General features: G+C 41.0%; 1 protein-coding gene across 5 annotated transcripts in view; it reads left to right on the top strand.

Moving 5' to 3' along the window:
* Positions 1-17,263, top strand: part of LOC104149280 (alpha-2-macroglobulin) — a 47,976-nt gene that overhangs the window by 16,237 nt on the left and 14,476 nt on the right. For 4 of the 5 annotated variants that reach the window (XR_011143273.1, XM_068955980.1, XM_009682843.2 and 1 more), the window contains 17 exons: positions 128-289; positions 582-809; positions 2,491-2,554; positions 3,814-3,956; positions 4,319-4,468; positions 4,691-4,861; positions 5,604-5,703; positions 7,202-7,328; positions 7,612-7,840; positions 8,941-9,067; positions 9,660-9,781; positions 12,491-12,542; positions 13,164-13,247; positions 13,378-13,554; positions 14,482-14,566; positions 15,112-15,268; positions 15,556-15,630. Coding sequence is in view for 4 of the 5 variants with exons in the window: in XM_068955980.1 (XP_068812081.1) it covers positions 128-289; positions 582-809; positions 2,491-2,554; positions 3,814-3,956; positions 4,319-4,468; positions 4,691-4,861; positions 5,604-5,703; positions 7,202-7,328; positions 7,612-7,840; positions 8,941-9,067; positions 9,660-9,781; positions 12,491-12,542; positions 13,164-13,247; positions 13,378-13,554; positions 14,482-14,566; positions 15,112-15,268; positions 15,556-15,630 (2,253 nt within the window). In the remaining variant the exon portion in view is untranslated. The remainder of the gene's footprint in view (positions 1-127; positions 290-581; positions 810-2,490; positions 2,555-3,813; positions 3,957-4,318; positions 4,469-4,690; positions 4,862-5,603; positions 5,704-7,201; positions 7,329-7,611; positions 7,841-8,940; positions 9,068-9,659; positions 9,782-12,490; positions 12,543-13,163; positions 13,248-13,377; positions 13,555-14,481; positions 14,567-15,111; positions 15,269-15,555; positions 15,631-17,263) is intronic. The other variant, XM_009682844.2, reaches the window with a different exon arrangement.

Below are 17,263 nucleotides of genomic sequence, written 5' to 3'. Positions count from 1 at the left end.
TGTCTTTTGCTCTTTTTCATAAGAAACATCCTGCCTGGAAAGGAGGAAAAGCAGGAACAGTCTTTAGGTCTTGAGAATTAATTTCTGTTTGTAGTCTAAAACCTCAAGTTTGGTTTTGCTCTATTAGGTGAAGCTGGTAGATGGGACTGATGCTCCAGTCGTCAATGAAACCATCATGATTTCTGTGGATGGAGACAGATACAAAGGCAATTACACCACAGATGAGCAGGGACAATCCTGGTTTTCCATAGACACTACCACCTTCACAGAAGTCTCCTTGGAAATCCAAGTGAGTGGCAGAGATAGGGCAGAGGGATTGGTGTAAACCTATCTTACTGATCTACAGAAGAAGTATCTATCCATAGATTATCAGTCTTTCAGCCAATTAGGAGATGAAGCTAGTTTCTTGGTGGGGAATCTCTCTTCTCTCTGTCTCCTGTGCGTGTTCTCCTACATCTGTTTTTCTTTATCTTCACATAAGAATGGGAAATACAGAACATAGCCGGTGTTTTCCTATGGAAGCTCATGTGACTTGTTACCTGTTTTTTGTCAGCTGTAAAGTTTTTATTCTTCTTTATCAGGCTGATCATAAACCTGAACTAAACTGTTATGACAGTGACTGGGTCACACCTTCATATGAGCATGCAATGAAGAGATTAAGTCGGTTTTACTCTCCCAGTAAGAGCTTCCTCAAAATTGATCCAAAGCCTGAGACATTAAGCTGTGGCTCCACCACAGAGATCCGAGTGCACTATATCTTCACTCCAGAGGCCATAGGAGAGCAGAAGAAAGTAGTCATTTACTATTTGGTAAGAAATGTGCTTACTTTTTTTGTGGTTACTTTGATCTATGGCCACAGAGAGCACTGTGGCACAGTATAGCTACCTTCCATGATGGACAGCCATTATACATAGTCTTTAGCCAGCAATGGGAGAGGAGAGTTGAAGCTGAAAAGGTAGCCCCTGGCAGCAGGATATAAACTCATTCCCATAATATTTCCAGTGTTGTCTCCTAGGTGCAGGCCTGGGTAGGGTGTCCATGTTTTATCAAGAGCAGAAGAGGGACAAAATGGTAATATAGGGAGCATTGTCTTGGATGCAGCCATACAAGATGCTCATTTCCTAATACTCCACTCCTATTCAAAACTCTGGTACATATATGGTCACAGTGCAGAAACCAGCATCCTACAACAAGACGAAAAACGAAAAATGAGGTGGGAACCTTTCTCCTATGTGGTTTTGTCCTTTGGCAGTTACCTGGCCACTGAAACAAAAGCTGCACCTCCAACCACAGCAGCAGAAAAGCCCAATAAGCTTAGAGGTTAGACTGCATAATGAAAAATAATGAAAAGTTTGGTATTCCAGAGCAAATGCAACTGGAACAGACCTGTTGGCATTGAAAGCCATGAACTGATTCATTTTGAGAGTAGAGAGAGTAATTCAGCTGCAACTGAACAATGATCTGTCACTCTCACTTGGGAAAACAGGAAAAATCAGATGAGTACTCAAATAGAACTTCTTTCCCTCTGAATTTATTTTCTTGTTTATCCAGTTTAAGTATAATAGCAGAAGAGGTGAGGCGTAGAGTAGCCTTGAATAGCTAGAATGAATCAGGGGAACAAGCATTTCTTCTGTTCTGATGGAGTCACATACAGAATATTTGTGGGGAGTTAGAGTGAGATTACAAGAAAGAGAATAGAAACTTGTGGCAGAGATGTCCTCTGTGCTTATTTTCAAGACTGCTAACAATAATTTAAAGCACAAGACTCCTGCTTATCCCCATGGCTTGGAAAAGCTGATCTTAAATATATACATACAGCAGGTAACCAAACAGTGAACTTATATTTTTATGGGTGTGTATGCCACACCTTGAAACTAAAAAATAGTGCTATTGACTACATATCCTGCATGGACAGTAGTTGTATAAAAGGCCTTTTGGATTTGGAAAAAAGAAAACTATTTCCAGAAATAAGGAAATTACAGCTAGTGTTCAGGCCACTGTTTACTGCCTGACTGCAGGTACCTTTTCCAAGCTGTTCTTATTTACAGTGTGTGATCTTCTATATGAGTTATCAAACTAATCATGATTTAATTTTTCTCTACACTGTTTCACAGTGCAAGTGAGAGTGGAGCAAGGAGAATCTTTGATCAGTGTGTTTCTAAATGTTAGAAATGTGTATATGTATGACCCACCAAACTTCTGTGTACTCAGACAAAAAATACATTTTAACCTGTTGTCTACATGCAACATATGCAAAAGGGAAGCAAGATCTGACCATTGAGGAAACATTGGTCCTCCTAGAAGTCAGCATTTCTGGCTTTAAAGATCTATTAAACTTCAGTTAGGCTCTTCCTTAGTATCTTCCTGGCTTTCCTCACAGTCAGCAGTGCTATTCATACGCACACCCTACAGGTGAACACAATGAACATTCATTCTCCTTCCCCTCCTCACCTGTAGCAACAATCACAGGAAAGTTTCTCTGTCATACAGGTGATGGCCAAGGGAGGCATTATGTTAGCAGACACCCATGATCTGACTGTGAATCCTGGAGATGGTGAGCAGAACTATGCGTTTTCAGCATCTCTGATGCAAATTTGGGGAAAACGGGATGTAGTGAAATTATTTCAATTCAAATATTTGACAAAATGGAAAGACATCTTGAAATTTAAATAATTTTAAATGAAAGTAGTTTGGGTTATTTGCGTTCCCCCTGAATTTTTTCTGTTGCTATGTTTTAGACCAAAACATTTTTAGAAAACTCAGCAAAAAATACGAAGAACACTGATTAGTTTTTCCTCAAACCAAATGCTTTCTGCTGAGCACTCTACACTATTCTGCTCGTGGGTACCTATGCTGTGACACCCACATGTACAGTGAGCAGGAAGAAGAGTGTGTCTCCTTTTCTTTCTCTCTCTGTCTCCTTTTCATTTCTTTTAGTATTGTCATTCCATTATAAACATGCAAACCTGCATATATATATATATATATATATATATATAAAATATACATATATTCTAACCTATATGCTTAATTTTATTCATATAAATGTCCAAGGATTACACATTTCAGTAACTGAGACTGGCTGGATAAGGTGCATCTTTAAAAGTCTTTGAACAATGAGATGAGGGAGATCATTTTAGAAGTCTACGAGGAGTTATTCTGCGGTGGGTATAAACAGTACATGAAAGGAGAAGATCTTGGGTGCTACATGAAGTGATGTTGAGGGGCTCATTCTGCTTCCTGACTCAGTACTAAACTAACACCCTGGCTCATGTCAACAGATGTTATATCACCTTCATCCAGATATGACATGAAACTGAGGCCTGGTTAGAAAGCGTATCCCAACAGAGGGGCATTTCCCAGTGTGGCTGTAGTATTAGTATTGGTGTTCCATCTAAATACTAGCTTGGAAGTAACTTTGGAAAGTTTTTCTTCCAGCCAGTCTGCAACCTTGACTGCTTCCACCCATTACCACAGTCCCATTTCTGTTTTTTCCTTTCTCTTTCTCTCTCTCTCTCGGAAGGAAGGAAGGAAGGGATTGGGAACATCTGGAAATGATGCTAGATGTTAACTGTGGAGAATCTAGAAGGCACGTTGAGGCCTACCAAACTCATCTCACTTGGCTACTATATGATCGGTGTTTGAATGCAGGTATCTTCAGTAAGAACCATAGATTTCAGTTGTGTATCAGTATTCCTGCCCCTGCTAACTAAACATTTTCAGCAAGAGTGAACTTGACTTCCACATGTGGGGAAGGCAAATACATGAACTGGAATTTCTTACGTGCGGCTTAGCTTTTTTTCTTTCTGTTAGCTTATGGGACGTTTCTGTTGACCTTCCCTGTTGAGGCGGCAATTGCTCCTCTGGCACGGATGCTTGCGTACACCACTTCACCCAGTGGGGAAGTCATCACCAGTTCAGCAGATTTCCAAGTTGAAAGTTGCCTCCCCAATAAAGTGAGTATAAGTCAGTGATTATGCAACCCAAGTTTGTCTTTTGGTCAGTAGCTCAGTTGTCAGTTTCAGAATGGAGGCAGACTTCACAATGGATTCATGAAATGGTCTGATCAGATATTGGCTGTGGATTAGCGACTGAATCTCCAGAATAAATTATGGCTGTAACTATAAAAGGTGGAGCAAGATAGGATAAGGAAGAGAATCGCTGGTCAATATGGATTACATTGATCAAAGTTGAATATATCAGAAAAGCTGTATGGCAGGAGCTGGGTACTAGCAGAGCTTAGTTCACAAGGCTAGATGCTTTAGCATGTAACAATGTCTGGAAAAGTTGTTCCTTTAAATCCCTTCTGGGGTTGCAGGTCAGCTTGAGTTTTGCGCCCCAGGAGGGTCTCCCCTCGTCCAACACACGCTTGCAACTGCATACCTCACCAAGGTCTCTGTGTGCTCTCCGTGCTGTGGAAAAGAGTGTTCTCCTCATGAAGCCAGAAGATGAGCTCTCTGCCAACTCTGTAAGTCTTGGCCATTTCTGGTAATGAGCAAGTACAAGAACCAATCAGGTACCTATGAACACCAGTGTGGACGTGGGGCCATGTGTTATGACAGCTTGAGTCTGCACTCGCTCCACTTGTTTTTTAAAAGCTCACTTTTATCAATGGGGCTTTAGGTAGTGCCTGTGTCTCTGTGAGCGCTGACCATGCCACGCTTGTTCTTGGCTGTTTGCATCTCCCCAGGTGTATGATCTGCTCCAGCGGAAGGAAATCCAGGGCTATAGCTTCAAGGACTACTACCTGGAAGAAGACGGTGCAAACCCTTGCGTGTCACTTGACAACATATTATTAAATGGATTCCTCTACACACCCATTTCTCCTGATGGTGAAGGGGATGCCTATGACATTCTCAAAGTGAACACCAGCCCTACTTTCTTTTCTTTTTTTTTTTTTTTTTTTTGCTATTCCTTTTTGGAACACAGTATCCTCTCCTTTTCTTCCCTGTCCTGAATGTCTTTTTCAGTGAACCTTACTATGAGTTTGCTAGTTTGCTAACCTGTGTATGCAAGCTGATAACCAGGTCCAGGCCCTGCATCTATGGGCTCATCACTGGTACCCGAGTGCTTCTCTCGGCCATTATACCTTTGAAAGGTCTCCCCACTGCTAGCAGAGGAACCCCTAAAGGCTCAAGTAAGGAAATGGTCCTGGGAATTGATCCCTGGTGTCATAATATTAGAGACCCTTCCTTGATCATGCCTGTTCTCTCTCTGTCTGGTATAGATAGCCTTTAATAAAGTGTTAGTTCCTATGATAACCCACAAACACTCCTATATGTATCTAGAGAATCCTGCATAAGACCTTTTGGGTATTCCAAACTGGTGCTTTGCACACATATCATTTTCACCCAGATGGATGTTCCCAAGGTAGACCTGTGGCCTTAGCTTTCCACCTGATCATACCAGGATTTAGCCTTAAAATTAGTATAACATGACCAAGTCTCAAGAACTGTGTTGAATCAGCCTATTTGGCATTTATATATGAAACTTTGTTGTTCTGATTGCTTCTAGACGTATGTACATCTCCTTCTTGACGTGTTAAACATTGTTTGTTTTCAAGTGTATTTGCATATTTTTGTTCTGCTCCTTTCTTTTAATAGGAATTGGGCTTAAAAGTCTTCACTAGCAGCAAGATCCATAAGCCTCAAATCTGCCAGCGTTACACAGGACACATGATGGAAAGGAGTTACAGTGGTTCTAGTAAGGCCTGCTTCTTTTTACCTCACAGACAACTACCTAAAATTTACCCTTCCTGTATCGTTCCTCTCCTCTGCTTATTTGAATATTAATTACAAGAGCCAGATCACATTCTGTTTTCCAATATGCTGGTTTTATTCAGAATTGCTCCCTTCTGGACTCAATCCTGAAATATGAAACTAATACACCTTTGCCTGCTTATCTCCAGTGAGACATATGTGCCTGGCTAGAACAGTGTGTGCTCAGTGATTCCCGTGCCAGGTCATACAGAGATCGTGTAGGCCCTCATACAGTCCACCTACATTGGACAGACTATGCCAGCACAAAATAGTAGCTTGGTCCATCAAATCTCAGTCCAGCTGTGGAACCCTAGAAAAGGATAGTCTCTACTTCTAGGTCCTCACCTTACAGCAATAATTAGAGGAACAACTGAGGTGAGAGTGGGCCAAGATAAATGAGGGTGACGTGATTCTGTGGGTAGATGCTTTACCACTCTAAGCTGAGAAATTTGGATTCTGTTCCGAGCTCTCTCACTCATGTGACTATAGAGGTCAAGGTAGATCACTTCACTCTGCAGCTTCAGTGACTGCGAAAAGAGAGTAATGACATTTTTTATTTTTCTGATGAGTTCTGAAATTCGAAAGGCTATATAACACTCTCAGTTACATGACTTCCTATCACTGACTTTTCTGGTGTAGCATGCCAGGTCCTATTAAAAAGCAATAGCTTTTGGTCTGGTATTAGCCTATCTTCTAGTCATAACAGATCAGATTTTTGGCCTGAGGCAGCTGGCTACTTTGAGGAGATGGAGAGTTTTCTAAGACTGATGGAAAGCCTTCTGTAAGGCACAACACTATGCAGCGCTGTAAGAAGGAGTCTCCCTATTTTGTGACATTTGCTAACAGCCAGAAATATAAGGACACATGTTCAACCCAGAAGAATCTTAGATGAGGGAGGAGACAGATAAGTGTGGCTGCTGCTTCTGGTCATATATAAACACAACCAATTTTTCATTCAAACTTCAACTATATACAACGGTAGTATCTGGAAGTAATGAATTCCACATTTGACTTCCATATTTCAATAGAAAATTTGACTCTCCTTTAGTAGAATCAACATAACTGGCTCTTTTTGCACTCCTAGGTTTTCTAATGGGGGAATAATTATCCACACTACCCAAAATCTGTTAGAAGAGCAACAGCATTAGGAACAATAAAATATTGAGGTCACAAGAGAGCAATACATATGTTTTCAGTGGCTTCTAAAGAGAGCAGTTAATGTGAGACTAGCAGTGTGTCAGGGAATGCTGATTAATTACAGATGGAGACAGTTCAAAGTTTGAATCTGAAAGTCTGGCCATGCCCAGGGTTTGAAAGCTGTTCTTTCAAATTTAATATTTTAACTCAGAGTAACTGCTGACTGGAAGGAATGTGTCCTCCTGATATAGAATAGAGTTTGACATTTATTTTTCTTTCTTCCTTCCTTTAAATAAATTTGTTAGTCAGTGCATTGCGACTGGTTGAAGATTTAGACTATACAATGATGGAACAGACTGATGCTGGCAATCCTGTGGAGACTGTCCGGAAGTACTTCCCTGAGACATGGATTTGGGAGGTAGTTTCAGTGAAGTAAGTGTTTACGGGAATGGAGAGTGCGGACACTTTGATAAAACCTCGGAAAATATTTAAGCTTCAATGAAAGTGTCAATACTTCCACAACAGGGGTATTTTTAATAGGCAGAGAGATTGTTTAAGGTCATTAAGCAGAGGATGCTTTGGGAGGAAATGCAAAAGCCGATGCCCATATTCCAACAGCTCAGGAAGTTGCTGTCAATAAGCATTTTTCAGGAGGCTGGGAAAAACAGATGATCACCAAAATATGATCAAAATCTTGCTCTCTGTCTCTCATCAGCTCAGAGGGAAATGCTGAACTAGATGTGACCATCCCTGACACCATCACCGAATGGAAAGCCAATGCATTCTGCACCTCAGCAGATGCTGGTTTTGGCCTGTCCCCGACCGTGTCCCTCAGAGCCTTCCAGCCCTTCTTTGTAGAGCTCACTCTGCCCTACTCCGTGGTGCGCGGTGAGGCCTTCATGCTGAAAGCCACCGTTTTCAACTACCTGACAGCCTGCATCAGGGTAAGAGACTTTCACAGCTTTATTCAGACTGACAGCTTAGGGAAGACTACAATGGGCCAGTTACGATATAGTTTTCCAAACCAGCTGACTGATCCCTAAATATAATGTTGCATATGTGTATCAGAGGAGGAATTCTCTGTGAATTTCATGGCGGGGGCGGAATATGTTTTTCTGATAAACTTTTGAAAAGTTGACTTAAACCTAACACTTTGCTACTGAAGATCCCTGGACTTTGACCTCTTAGATTTATGTTGTGAACCCATAGAAACAAGGAATTTAGGTTATCCACAGACCATAGCATTATTGCATACCTACATGGAAACTCCAGGGTCACAAAGGTGGATACACTTGTTCAGCCTTTAGCTTCACCTAACAAAAGCATCTCACAAAGTATCACACCAGATTTGCTGGGATATGCAGATTTCCTGTGATTTATTGCATCCATCCCTAAGGCACTAAGCAGAGCTCTATAGCTTCCCTATTGTCCTCTGCATTCTTTCATCAACAAAAAGACCAGAAGGAACCTGGGAGGAGATTCCAATACAAGTTAAATTGTCTTTGGTTGTAGTTTTACAAACACAGATTTTCATTCTAAAAGCAATGAAGCAGAAACATGAAGGGGCACTGATCCAGTCATTCCAATGCAGTCTCATATATTTTGCTGTCTTTCCTATTTTGTATACTGTCTTCAGGTTCTTTGTTCCATTCTCCCTTGTCTCCCTACCAGGAACTTTTTGTCAGTTTTACCTCTTCCCCTAACTAATTATGAGGAGTGTCTTTAATTTATGTAGAGGTGTTAAGTTTGTAGCTATTGCTTTGCTTTTAGTCACACAACTGATCTATACTCTCCATTTCCCCAAAATGAATTCTTTTTCCAAAGACACATGTCCTGTTCTCTACACTTCCCTCCCTAATCTCTTGTAATCATTCACACCTCAGTCTTTTTCAACTTTATCATCCACTTCTTGCTCTATCTGTAAAGGCTCTCAGTCTCACAATATAACCGGCTCCGCTATCCTTTCCTATGTACTGCTCCACCTCTGGTGACCCCTTCTTCACTGCAGTTCCACCTTCATGACAACATTCTGTACAACTGGCAGGTCAGCATGTCTCTAGCTAAATCTACTCATTTCTGGGCTACTCCAGTGGAGAAGGAAGAAGAATCTTACTGCATCTGCGTGAATGAAAGAAAAACCGTGGCTTGGGCAGTAACACCAAAATCGCTAGGTAAGAGGCTGGACAATAAGAAAATACTGAGATCAAGTATCTGTGGATGACATCAGATCCTTGATGTGAGGAAGCAGGTGATTCCAAACCTACCTGGAAGGAACCAGTCTATGCTAGAAGTGGGGAGTCCACCCCTGAGGCTGAGACACTCCATTAGGATGCAGTTTCCAGGGCATAGATTATTTCAAAAAAAAAAAAAAAAAAAGGGGGGGGGAGAGGGTTATGGGCCATGGTTTTCTCAGCACTTCAACAGAAATTACAAATTTCCTGGGGCATGTGAAGTGCATTCTTGTTGTGGAAGTACCTGTGTTGAGAAGTACCTCAGTGTGGCTGGGTCTGAAATATTTGAATCACAGATTGCTTTCTCTGAAGCCTCCCAGAACAAATGTGTTTGATTTAGAAGACCTGCGTGGGTGGTCATCACAAAGGAGGAGGCCTGTGTTGCAGCTGGATCAAGATAAAATACTGCCTTGAGTTTAGCTGTCCTTCTCAAAAGGTCCTCTGTAACACATCAGAGAGGGCCTACAACAAACAGAAACCCACATTTCCTGTGAGATGCCTGACATAAGTGGCTGACCCCTCTTTCTTACAGGGCAGGTAGAGTTCTCGGTGAGCACTGAGGCCCTGCAGGACCAGCAGCCCTGTGGGAATGCAATAGTGGAGACTCCTGAGAAAGGGCGGAAAGACACAGTGATCAGGCAGCTGCTAGTGGAGGTATGTGAACTGCTGAGTTCTGGTCACACAGAAGAGTAATAGTAATTTCATGCTCCATAGTAACTATTGTTATATGATGAAGGTCTTCTCTTTTAGCAATGGTAGCAGCCATAACGGATTTTGTGACTTTTATTCTTCATACATGTATAAAACAAGTATTTGTGTATCTCACACCTGCCAATAGAGCCCATAACTCCTAAAGTTACCATCTTATAGTAAAAGCAGGGTATTGTATTATATAGTGAGATAGAGCTATCATTATTGCTTATTATTTCTATCATCTCAGACACATCATCTGAGACAAAAATGAGAACTCCTTGGTTTTGTCTCTAATAAATCCGAGGGATAGACTGCAAATGGAAGCCTTTCCAGAAACCTTATGTATCTCCTCCAGCACATGGCCAATCTTCTGGAATGTGGAACAGTCACCAAAATCTACAAATATTTCCAAACAAAACTACCATCATTGTTTGGAATTGTTTTTATTATACTTTTAAAAGTATTCAAAACAATAGGAACTAACTCATTTTTTTTTCATTCCTTTCTACAACTTTTTCTCAGGCAGTGTTTTGTGATGGTAAAACCACAGCTTTTCCCATGACAAATAACAATCTTAAAATGAATCCATTGTATAAGACTCCCTGTGACATTAATAGCAAGGAAATAGTATTCACTTGTTACATAGTGAGCTCTATACACTATCACATGTTGTAACATTATCACTCCTATGCATGAGAGGAAAGAAATAATCTCATATTTAATAAAGTAAAGTCAGGAGTAATATATAACATTGAAACACCTCCTTGTATTACAGACATCCCATTTTTCAGTAAGCTAGAGCTAGGATTCATGTAATAGAGTGCTTCAGAAAGTGTTTTGTTAACCTGAAAGTGAGGATGGTACAACAATCCTATATATTAGACCTATTTTTTAATTATTATTATTAATTTAACTTATTTACAAATGAACTTGATTGTATAGTGCATTCCACACACTGAGGCATGAAGAACTGTTGAACATCTCAGGAAATTTTTCTGAATTCATACATGCCTTCAGAAATAATAGTATTTACTTTGTTCCTTGAAGATATTGAAAGATAACTAAGTCTAAATCGTAAAGTTTTTTCTCCCAGATGGTGAAGGAGTAAAAATAACTGAATGAGCATCAAAATAATTTTGTCGAGAGGTTACTGGTCTTATCCTGTTATTGTAATGAAGTAATTAATCTGTAACTAGCCCTGACTGGATAGAATCAGGAATTAGCATGTGAGGCTTCACAGTTAATCAGCAGGGTGGATATAGTGTAATTTGTTTGAGGTGCAGCTTCATTGTCCCAGACACGTGGGTGACAATATCCCCTGCAGCAAGCAGTGTGTTCTAGGGAGCGAAAAGGGATTGCACTAGAGCCCTTGCGGCATCTTCTTGCACCTGGGGAAACCGACCCTTGATGAGAGCTAGTTGGGAAGCATGATTTATTTTTTTTTCACCCAGCAATTTCTCAGCCCTAAAGGAAAATCTTTCAAACAGTTATGGGTTTGTAGGTTTTAATTTCCTGTTGAAATGTTCAAAATCAAACAAAACAATGGATTTCTTATTTATTTACATTTCAAAGTGACATACTGAAACAAACAAGCAGAACTCTTTACAAACAGAAACATTTAAATCTGTCTTAGTTTATCCTAAATGTTTAGATTTTTTTTCTTTTTTATAATTTTGGATTTTTCCCATGCTTTTAAATTCTCTCTGTATTTTCATATTGAGGAATGAGAGAACGTGTTTCAACTGTGTAAGAAAGTGAAGGTAATAACATTTTTCATGTTGGAAAAAATTTTAGCTGGCAAAAGGTGGAAACCAGTAATGTAGCAGGGGAAACTCTCCTATTTGGAGGTTAAAAGAATGGATGAAGAGATCTCACTGAAATAACTTCTGATAAATGTGCTTTCTGGTAAATATTTGATTCCTGAGTTTTATGTTGAATATTTTGGGCCAGATCTACAGATCATAGGGTTTCTTTTCTAACTTCAAAAATTGGGACAGATGCATTTGAAACAGAAGGTTACAAGAGGGTTCTTTAAATGTGGCCATAAATCAACAACTGACTGTGGCATGTATTTACATTTGGGTGCTTTAGTATGTAACTTCTGAGAACATTAAAGTGCTTTAGTCATCACCTGGTGAAACTCTTGCACACCTGTCTTACCAGTATCACTGGCACTCAGATGTAATCACAGTCTAAAATGTTCTGCTAGATCGCACCAAGGTGAGTAGCACTTTGGAAGACAGAGCCTGGTGGCTCTTTGAGCACTATCTGTCTGTAACGTTACCTTGTTTGCTATCAGTATCGTAACCTGTGAAGCTACAAGATCTCTCTGGGTAATAACAAAGGAAAGAACGTATATTAAGTTGCATGTTTGTAATTAGCCAATATGCTATAATCCTGCAATACCCTCCCTTTGGTGCATGGAGGAAATCCCTTTGCAAGCGATTTCTAAATACTTTTCAGTATGATGGCATTATTATCACAGGGCAGTTTGTAAGTATTTCATTTTCTTAGAGTCAATCTTAGTTTCCTTCTTGATATTTTTTCCCTACTTTTTTACATGCCTGCTTCCCCATCTTCGTTCTCCTGCTGTTTTTCCTCACCACTTCTATACAAATCTTTTTTTTTTTCTTTCTCATTTTTTACTTTTTTATTCCCTTTTCCCCAAAGCCGGAAGGGATTGAGGTGGAAACTACCTACAACTCTGTGCTCTGTGCATCTGGTAAGAGCATCTTCTTTCCTGGGACTCTCCTTGTCAAGAGAAAGACAAGGAAAAAAGACAAGGATTGAGAAGAAGTCATCTCTGAGAGGAAAAGGGTAGAGATGTGATAAAATAGAGCAAAGTAGAGGTATGTCCAGCTGGTACTGAAACTAATTCTTCCCAGAGGAGAAGAGCTGTGATTGTGTGTAATTTTCCCTGCACTGACAGAGGCAGGAGCATAGCTTTTAGGAAGTGAAGCTGGTCTGGACCCTATGGGGAGAGAATATCTGAGATTTTATGGGATTATCTCTGAGGTCTTTCATTCTGTGGGAGTAAAATCCCAAACTGTACTCTATTGTCTGCCAGATCTGCCCACCAAAGAAGAAAGGGATGGAAAAATACTCTGGAAAAAGTATTTGTCAATCATGGCCAAGCAGTAGTGCCATTTAGAAGCCTGTGGCAGTCTGTATGTAAGGGCATTGCAGACCCAATGCGGAATTTGCAGGATGGGAGTATTTCACAACAAAAATAAAGATGAGTGCATTTGCTGAAGGCAGGGGGCCTGGGTGGAGGGGATGGTGTCACAGCTTCTGATCTGGTACCCATGCATGCAGACCTACATACTCTATTTCTTTTCCTCAGAAAAGTCAATGTCAGAGCCAGTTGCCCTGGTTCTCCCAGAGAATGTGGTGGATGGCTCAGCCAGAGCATATTTCTCAGTGCTGGGTAAGTGAAACAGTCTGCATCTCGAAAGTATCACGTGTTATGTTGAAGCACTGCCACGTTTCCTCAGCCTGTGCTTAGTCCACTGGCCAAACCCTGAACTATACACCTTGGCAATTCTCCCATTCCCCAGGTGACATCCTGGGCACTGCCATGCAGAACCTGCATCAACTCCTCCAGATGCCATTTGGCTGTGGGGAGCAGAACATGGTCCTGTTTGCACCCAACATCTACATCCTGGACTATCTGAACAAGACAAAGCAGCTGAGTGAGGAAGTCAAATCCAAGGCCATTGGATACTTAGTGAGCGGTGAGTTGGGACTCACCAGGGAAGCTTTTGCTTCTTTGTTCGTTCCTTCCGTTGGTGAATGGATAAGGACGCTATTGCTTCCTTTGCTAGAGTGAAGGAACTGGGGGAGGTTTTCCTAGTGCATTCTTTTAAAGGGAACATAATACTGTAACAAGTCAGGTTTATATAATGCAATATCTGGAAGAGAGAGAATCCTGAATTCAGGTGGAGGTGCAGGATGAGATAGGACAAGTTCCACAAAGAAACATAGAAAAGGTTCAGGACTGGCAATACCTCAGTGGTCTCTCTGTAAGAAAATGGATTTATGAAGTACATAATTCAGGCTATAGTCATTAATCATGGCAGCTGCTCACAGTAGATCGCAGGCTCTCTTTAGGATTAAGATTTAGAAAGTGTCACTCATCTTCATCTAGGCCAGAATTTTAGCACAGTAGCTAGGACATGTTGGCAGATGTAAAATGAATATTGATTGACATGGTGGATATCTGTTGAATGACAAGTGACCATTTTTACTCAGTCATTTCTCAGAACAATTGGACTTCCTCCAATGAAGTGACACATTTTTCTCCTTTCTTATGCTGTTTGTGGCACACCCTTGTATTCAGTTGTCCTCTGGGTGCCATTTTCCCATTTCTCTCAAGTCTAGTATACATTTACCTCTCCTGTTTATCGTCAAGTCTAGGGCAGAGACCTGCAATGACTGCAGATACCCAGTTTCCAGGTGTTTTAGGAGAGAGGAAGAACACAAGGGTGGAGGTACCTGGGGCTGTGGGTTTGCCTTAACTTTCATTGCAGTACTGATTAGTGTAACTCACACTTGTGTTCTGTGAAGGGAAACAGTCTTGTCCCATGTCCAGTACATTTTCTTTACATGGCTGCTTGAAAAGTACTGTGGCAACTAAAATAACCTTCCACTCTCCATTTCAGGATATCAGAGGCAACTGAACTACAAACACTGGGATGGCTCTTATAGTACCTTTGGTCCCCGTTATGGGCAAGCTGGGAATACCTGGTAAGACTTCAGTACACTGGCTTTTTTTTTCTGCCCTTCAACCCATCCCTTCTCCCAATGTCCCCTTGTGCTTGGTCACTATCAATGGGAGCTGGTCAGAAAGCAGATTGTGGGTGTGGAAATGAAATGATAATCGTAGCATAACAGGATAATCATGTGGGATAAAGGAGCTAGGAAGAATGTTAAGGGAGATCCACCTTAGGTTTGTAACACTGCATTGATAAGATATTTACTTCCCCTGTCACCCTGTTTCAGCTCAGATGAGGATGACCTGCAGGCGGCCCTAATTCCTGCTAGCAGAAGTTACTAGTGGATCCCCAGAGTGCCATTGCCCAGCTCCACGCAGCCCTCAGACCTATGGCAAGCTCCATTTAGCATTCATCCCTATCTCAACAAGTCACTAAGCTATCTTATGATTTCCAACTGCACCTAAGTCCTGTAGCCTCTATTGCTTTCCTCCAGACAGGTGATGCCCATGTGGACCCTTTCACCTAAGACAGACACAGCGCATCGTCAGGCACTCTCACTGCTCTCTGTCCTTACAGGCTCACGGCCTTTGTCCTCAAGTCCTTTGCCCGGGCCCGGCCTCACATCTTCATAGATGAGAAGCACATCCAGGATGCCTTGGTTTGGCTAACTCGGAAGCAGAAGGAGAATGGCTGTTTCCACAGTTCTGGAACACTCTTGAACAATGCCATGAAGGTAACATGTTTGCCCAGTCAGCTCCACACGGGCTTTGTGATGCTGGAACTTGCCCATAAACCAACCTGGGACCAATGAACTTTCAGCATTTGGATAGATTGGGGCAGAGGGAGAGATATATGGGTGTTACCACAGAACCAAGGAGAAGCCAATGTCATCTTTTGAAGGAATTACCATGATAAGGAGGCCAAGGGAGAATTTGTCCCTGTGGGATGTAGATAGTGTAGCATAGGCAGAAGCCAGTGGTGCTGTGTGGGGTCAACATTTAATTTTGTGGTTCTCTGTAGGGTGGAGTAAATGATGAGGTCACGCTAACAGCCTACATCACTATCGCATTGCTGGAGATTCCTCTACCTATAACGGTATGTGTCTGCACCTGATGAGCCTGAGTCACACAAGCTACTAAACTGCCCTTCTAGTCACCACTAGACTTGGTCTAGACAGGCCTCTAAACCTTTGAGAAAAGAAATCTCATCTAAATATTCTTCAATATTCTCCAAGTTCAATTCTAGATTGGAATAAGCCTTTCCCTCAAGTTTTCTTCACACTTGTATAAGCTGATTGTGTTGACACAACAGCACAGGTATGTAAAAAAGGTGGCATTCAGGGAGTCATTCTCATTTTCTCTGCGTCGTGTGGATTGCCATATGGGAAATTTCTATCCTTAATGTGTGGGCAATATAAGACTATCAACAGTCGTCTGTGAAGAGCATGAGGCTTACTTAAAAGCATATGGGTTTGGTCATTCTTATCCCTGAGTTCATAAGTGCTGTGAAATAAGCTACTGCCTCAGCTGAAATTGGGATGTGAATTGCAGCAGGACTGCTGAGCCAGGATGGTTGCAGAATGTTCTCACTACTTTTGGGCTGGAATAATCCCTCTGCTCCAAATGTAGTGGGGGCTATGTTGTGTTCAAAGGCTTTTCCTGTATAGTGAGGATGAGTAGAAGGAGTTATTTTGTCAGTAGAGTGATATGGATAACATTAACTTCACCAAAAGAAGATTTTTTCTTTAGTAGGGGTTATGTTTAGAAGGCAGCTTCTCAGGCAGAACTGTACTGATAAGAACATGGATTTTTCACCTCCTTTTTCACCTCCCCATTTAAGCCTAAAAGTGACAGTGAATTTTGTCAGAATCAGACTGGATATGGATACATTTCAAGTCCAGCTGAATTCACTCTTAAGCAGAGAACAGCCCTTAGGTATTTGATGCTATTGACAAGCATAAGATTATTTCTATAAATAAAATAAGCCATATTAGGCCCTTCATTTAAAAAAAAAAAAATACTGTCCTGAGCATATGTCATCTACTGTCAGGCTCTGTCATTAGACTGAACTTCCATATGCTTACCTTAGAAAGAGTAAGCATAGGAAAACTTAGATGAGGCATAGACCCAAACAACTTTGTTTTTATTCTTTGATCTCTCAAAATCAGCTGAATTGCTTCTTCAAAAGTGTCCACAAAATAATTCATCTTCCAGGAGACACCCAGTGAAGGAAAAGTTTCAAGAGATGAGTAGTTGGAGAAATATACAAAGCCCACAAAAGGAAGTCTCTTCCTTCTGAGCCATTGATTAAGCTGTAACTGTGTTGCTAGGCTGCATATTCAGCAGATCATATGACAGCCCTTTGCAGTGTCATTGCTTCAATCTTTTAGTAATTTTTTCCATCACAAGTGAGGAATGATCATGTGTCAAGCTGAAAGGTCCTGCGGTGACAGTGGCTGTTTAGAAGTACTTAATATAGTGTAAAGTAGCTACATTTTGCATTGCTGTGGGGATTGCACTCTTAAACTGTACTGGAGATTCTGGCTTTAAAAAGTCATGTATTGTTAATGTTCACATGTCACAAAACTATTTCAGAAAATAGAAAAAAAATACTCTTATCTTGTGCTGAGATAGAATTTACTTCCAGGCTAGAAGCTAGAATGTCAAGTTCCAGCCAGAAGGAAATGTTCTCAGAAGGCTCTGGAAAATCTGAAATAAAGAATTAAAAG

The sequence above is a fragment of the Struthio camelus genome, chromosome 1, assembly GCF_040807025.1.
Source record: "Struthio camelus isolate bStrCam1 chromosome 1, bStrCam1.hap1, whole genome shotgun sequence".
Taxonomy (NCBI): domain Eukaryota; kingdom Metazoa; phylum Chordata; class Aves; order Struthioniformes; family Struthionidae; genus Struthio; species Struthio camelus.
Note: the sequence above shows the minus strand (reverse complement) of the source record. Positions and strands in the feature narration are given on the sequence as shown.